The sequence below is a fragment of the Merops nubicus genome, unplaced genomic scaffold, assembly GCF_000691845.1.
Source record: "Merops nubicus isolate BGI_N331 unplaced genomic scaffold, ASM69184v1 scaffold13386, whole genome shotgun sequence".
NCBI lineage: Eukaryota > Metazoa > Chordata > Aves > Coraciiformes > Meropidae > Merops > Merops nubicus.
The window spans coordinates 44,404-50,600 of record NW_008613002.1 but is presented as its reverse complement, the minus strand read 5'-3'; the positions used below and the strand labels follow the sequence as shown (position 1 = coordinate 50,600).

At 38.0% G+C, this 6,197-nt stretch overlaps 1 protein-coding gene across 1 annotated transcript; it reads right to left on the bottom strand.

Moving 5' to 3' along the window:
- Nucleotides 1-1,255: 1,255 nt before the first annotated feature.
- On the bottom strand, nucleotides 1,256-1,795 carry LOC103774349 (protocadherin-11 X-linked-like; the record flags this gene model as incomplete). The annotated part of the gene is made up of 1 exon (XM_008941749.1): nucleotides 1,256-1,795. A coding segment is annotated over exon 1 (540 nt), but the record flags the coding sequence as incomplete, so codon positions are not given.
- Between the last annotated feature and the right edge of the window lie 4,402 nt (nucleotides 1,796-6,197).

Sequence of the window (6,197 nt, the reverse complement as noted above, 5' to 3'; positions counted from 1 at the left end):
AATTTGAGTTTTAAAGAGCTTACTACAATGACCTCAAACTTTGTATGAAGTACTTGAAAAGTTTTAAATCCCTAGGCTACACTGAGAGCAGACAGACATGCGAGGTTTATTGTGGTTGGTTTTGGTTTTTGTTTTTATTTTTTGGTATCTAGCCAGCAGTGTCCAGTTGGACAGAGATTTTCATGCCTTTGTCACAAGTTAGTACCCATGTTGCTACAGCTACTTCAGGCTGTAGGCAGTTTTAAAAAGCTAAAATAAGACAGCAGTTATCTTTTTATTAAATTGCTAGTAGTACTGCTATCAGTGAATACTACCAAGCCAATCAAGCAATATTTTGGCCTATACAGTCTGTATTTTTCCAGTCAGTAACGAGGCTGTCAGATTGGCTGCTGAGCAGTCAAAATACCCAACAGTTCCCTATTCCAAATCAAAGGAAGTGAAGACATTTTCAGCTTCCCACATAAAGACACTTTTAGGATAAGTTCATTTCTTGTTCTAAACACTCTACCTTAAGTAAACTCGAATGAGAGTAATCCTTTATTTTGCAACCACATGGTATTTCACATCACGTGTTAACATGTTACTCTTCTGTTCCCTAACTGCAGCTCTCCTGTTATTTGCTAGAAAGAGCAGAAAAAAGCAAGATATGAAATATCTGCTCTTAGAAGACCACTGGCACTGCTATCCTTGTATCCATGCATATCTTGGACTCTCTCCTGCTGAGACATTACGCTCACCCAAACATCACAAAGCTGCTTTGACAAATGGACTCTCTCATTCTGGAATAGCTCATCACTATACAGACGAGCTTCACATCACAAAGTTCTGGGCTAAGTTCTACTGCTCGAATCTAACAGTCATGCAAGACAGACATAAATCCAATGCCAAAATATTGCTGTACTTGGTGCTGGCACGTTGGTCATAGTAAGAACACGTCTTCAGTGGTGCAACAAGAGTGTTAGTTCCAAAGTGTGTGAACACTCTGAATGCTGCTGGAGAGTTCATGAAGACATGTGTTTTTCACCATAACATTACACAGACAGACATGCCCACACACACAAACAGCTTCCCACAAAGTGAAGACGTGACACACTAAGACGCACTCAGGCACAGGTCAACATTTTAAGACTGGCATCTGCAGCGCAGCACTGCTGTGGTACACAGCTTCAGATTTCTAATGGATTGATGAAGACTAGCAATGTTTGTGGGAAGACAGTAACACAGACAGTAGCATAGAAGAATGGAAGAAACCCACCTTAAGGAGTTCATAATGTTGAATGCCATTCACCCCGATGTCCGGATCGACGGCGGACGGGACAGAATAGCGAGAATTAATTGCTGTGTTCTCAGGGATAGAGATGTTAATAACTGTTGAGGGGAAGAGGGGGGCATTGTCATTTATATCCTCTATTAGGAATCTGATCTTGACGAGTCTGAAAACTTCATCGGGTAGGACAGCAACCTCCACCTCATAGAAGCAGCGATTCTCAGTGAAGATGCCCGAGCACAGCTTCTCCCTGTCTATGCGGTTGGCGGTGGTGAATATCTCCCCGGTGTTCTCCTCCACCCGCACCAGCGGCACGTCCCCGGTCTTGTACACCAGCTTGAACTGGAGCGGCGAGGAAAGCGGCACGTCTGGGTCCAGCGTCAGATTAAGATCCTTGAGCAAGTTGCCAATGAGGACATTTTCAGGCAGTTCTTCCCGCACGGTGTAATTCTTCTCCTGCGCGCCAGATTGAAATACAATACAGGCTAACAAGACTGCCAAGAGGTAGGTTCCAGACAGCAAGTCCATCTCCAGAATGACTAATGAGTATTTGTGTAGAACACCACGAGTAGCTGGGAAAAAAGAAAAGAGAAAAAGTCTTAAACATTTAGAGAACACCATGTTCTTAAAGTGATGGAGACATGAAATAAGCACCTATCCTATGTCAAATAACCTGAACTGTCTTAAATCCCTACTAGTAGTGATATGTCACTTAAACCTTCACAGAATATAAATTTCTTGCATTATTTTTTTTTTTAACTTAAAGCTGTTTAGTAAACACTGCAGTAAGAATCTTAAAACTGGATCAGAGTGAATGAACAAATACATACAAAAAGCCCTATTTCCAGTATGAGATTTTCCACTGCTCCATCAGAAAATATTCTCCTTTGAACCCTCTGCTTCATTGTCCTCATTTTTTGGTTTTGTTAACAAAGAAAACAGTAGGCACTGAATTTGCAAGCAACCATCTGCTGAGAGCCAGATCTTTACATACCTCTTGCTCAGACATGGGAAAGCAAGAACACTTGTCTTTATTTTCCCCCAAGTCTTGCACTCACAAAATCATATGATATTTGTTAGAAGCAGAGGAATCTGGCTGTTTTTAACACAGGAACTCAAAATAGAAAGAAAACATTAGGTAGATGGAATCTGGTGAACATCAGCAAAAAAGGGGTGGAACTAGTGCAGCAGTCCCCTTCTGTACAATGGCAAGGCCCGATTTGATCATTGGGAGTACGCACAGATACTAGCACTTGATTCGTGGAAATGTGCACTATATGTCTAAAGAGCAGTGCACAAATTCCACTGGTGGAGAACAACAAAACATCGACATTTTTAGATCCAGAATTAAAGCTAAAAGATTATTCCCAGCAGGAAGAGTAAACTTGAACACTTTTTAGTTCCCCAATTGCCCAGCATATTGCCAGAAAATCTCTGAGACAGAGCATGCAGCAATAATTTCCCTTTCAGTATGTGACAACATTTAATACATCACCTGGAGAACAAACTACAAGAAATTCTGTATAATTTTAAACCTGGTGATGTCTACCCATATGTGAGCTAAGTACTCCACGATACCAATACCTTTACAGGGAGATACACATATGTTCTGGGCTAAAGAAAATTCCATACTTTTCAACCTAGTTTCTGAATAACAATATTTTCTTCTCTCAAGACTGTTAACCATCTCAAGAAAGATGGAAGTAGAATGAGATGACTTAGAGGTACAGACAGGTATCTATACACCTACAGCCTTGAGGTGAGAAGGTAAGAACTTTTAAAGAAAAAACCCGCATTACTGAACACACGGAATATTCTGCTTTGCTTAATCTTTGTAAAATTCTGCCCTTCCACAATTTAAGATCATCTAGGATTGTAGTTTTGTAAGGCAGATACTCAGGAGTTCCATCTACAATGACTTTTTTTTATTTAACGGAACTTTAGCTCCTACCAGCATAGCATCTGTTTTGAATACACAAGCACCAACTCATCTACATTCTTTTCATTGAGCAGGTAAAAAAGTGTGGGTTTTTTTTTTCCTGCCTTTTCTTATTTCATTCTCCCTGTCATAGCAAAGATTGATTTACTCCTGCAGATCAAGTTGCAGTGGTTGAAGAAATTACTGAAGCCGGTAATTGTCTTCACCAGTTAGTTTCTGCCTTTCAGCAGCATCACTTTCAGAGTAATTTAAATTAAAACATTTGACTTTGCAGTGAAACAGATCAGGAACAATTAATATTGCTATTCCATTTAAACTCTGCAACCTGCTTTTGACTTGGAGTAAGCAACAGATAAAGAACATTCCAGCTACATCTGCCAGGTGCATCTTTCCATGTCAGCATTATTTAACTGTAAAGCATTTTCTGGCTTTATGATTATACAAAAGGAGCAACACGAAATAAAAAACCAATTCCTGCAAGTCTTCACTTATGAAAAAAGGCATTGCTCACTGGAGTAATTCAATTAACCTGAATGAGATTGCTGACAGGGGCAAGAACTGGAAATGCAGTTGAGGTGGCAGAGTTACTGCATTACCTGTGATATTTTAGTTCTTCACTGGCTTACTTGCAGTACTCCAGTAAATAGCACAACACAACACTGAGCAGGCATTCAGGAGTGAAGATAAAGTGTACCAGGAACAGCCATTTTATAAATCCATTATAATATTAAACTCTAAGTATGTAAATAAGGAAGTCATCAGCAGATACTGATTATCATTAATAGTAACATGATGGTAGCAGCATGAGTTTAATGAAAGAAATGTGGTGATATTGTACAACTGTATTAGTTTGACTGTTATAAAATTATTTATTAATTGTCTTATATTTCTGTAATTAAATCCCCAGCAATTGTCACCCCACTAAAATAATTGCTCATGTACATTCAATGTGCAGATAGCTCTTACTTCAGGGAAGTACATATCTGTATCCACTAGCATTAAAATGAACATATTTACATTGTTTCCATGCAAGACACTGATGAAAAGGTACAGGTTACAACGAAGAGCTGATATTTAGACGTTCCCCTCAAAACCCAGTTTCAGAATCACAGCCTGTTCTGTGCATACACACTGGAAAGCACCATTCTGCCACTTTTTCTTCTCTGTTAGAAGCTAAACTAAAAAACAACGAAAGGGGAACAAAGCTTCACATCTTGATGTTTACAGACTAATATTTTAAACTTACAGTTCATTTCTGAGAGGAGGAAATGAAAAAAAAAGAAAAACAACATGACCATAAATATAAACCAAATTTCAGTGCCTATTGCAAATTCCTCTGTGACAATATTGATGTAAGAATAACATATAAATTACACTCTTATAAAAATATTGTATAGTCATGTACATACAATCTCCTAATAAATAATGTGACACCATAAAAAAATCTTTTGAACAAGATTATTTATGCTACACTGCTCCTCTTCCTCTAGTTTTAAAGATACAGGGAATTTTAGTCACACTCAAAAGTTTGTGGTTTATCAAGTGTACAAAGCAATTTAAGGATGAGTACACAAATCAAAGAGTCTACAGAGTTTATTAAAAACTTTCCTAAATAAATTCTGAAAGTTATGACTGTACCACAAGATAGCTTATATTAAAAATAACTGATAAGAATTCCTATAACCCCAGTTAGAAGTGCAGTGGAGTTTCTAGGGATTATAAAATAACAACAGCAGGACTCAAAGTCGTCTGCCAGGAAAACTGCAGGGTGGAACTTCCTAGCATTACATTAGTAGGCACATTTTTATTTACTTTTTTTTTAAAATGCAACAAAATTTGCATCTTTCTATTAAAACTATTTTTGTGTCATATTGAAGAAAATACATTAAAAGTTGGGAATAATAGAACACCACTATGATAAGCCATGCTAGACAAACGCTAACATGACATTGTACTCTCATGCCTTCACTGCTCTAGACTCTTCTGAAATACTGAAGGGTACAAACACTTAAAAGGTAGTGTCATGAATTTCAACATAAAACTTTTTTCTCAAAGTAGAAAAAAGCCCACAATGACTTACAATTCTTGAACTTCTGTAGAAGACACTATTTTTAAATGGTCTTTCCTTGTCTTTTTAAACAATTCTAGGAACAGTTCTGAACATGTTCTAGAGCTTAGACCTTTAAGGAGAAAAAAAACCAACATGACTCAAGTTTTCTGCTTAGATACACAGTGGAACAGGGAAAGTGTTGTTCTTAAAGCAGCCTATTTATATAGTCATAGCTGTATGTTGCCTGTCATTTGTGCCACAGCACTGATAGGAATACTATGGCAACAGCAATGCAAAGGAAAAGAGCATGAGGCACTTTCTAGCAACCAAACATCATCCTGAAAGACATTTACAAAATGAGAGTATTTCTAATAACATACACTGTTTCACGTCTCTCATGTTTATCTACGCAGCATAAATACACATACCACAAAATGGGAAAACAATATCAATACAAATCCACCAGGAAAGGCTAAAGAAACTGCAAAGGGAAATTGCAGAGCCAGACAAAACAGGACATCAAGAGGAATTGTCAGAAGAACATGTGAATGGTAACAGGTCGTGAAGACAGTAAAGAGATGGAGTAAGACACACAGACAAGACAAAAATCCAAAACAGAAAAAAAAGGAAGGAACTGGGCAGAAAGGCAGCCACGATGCAGTGTGTGGAAACAGGCTGGAGTAGAGAGGCAAAAAACAAACCAACCAACCCACAACATATCAAGGAAGACTAAATAGAGTAGTCCATCTCTAAAGGACATTTCATCAGCTCCAGCACTCACTAACACTTTTAAGTCACTTAAAAAAAAAAAAGGAACAAATAAAATTGTTTAACAGAAGGTGACATTAAGCCTGCCAAGCCATTTTCCCAGCTTTCAAAAAAAAGTATTGATGTCTGTAGTGCTGACTTCTATAACTAGTAAGGCAAATGGCCCAGATGGA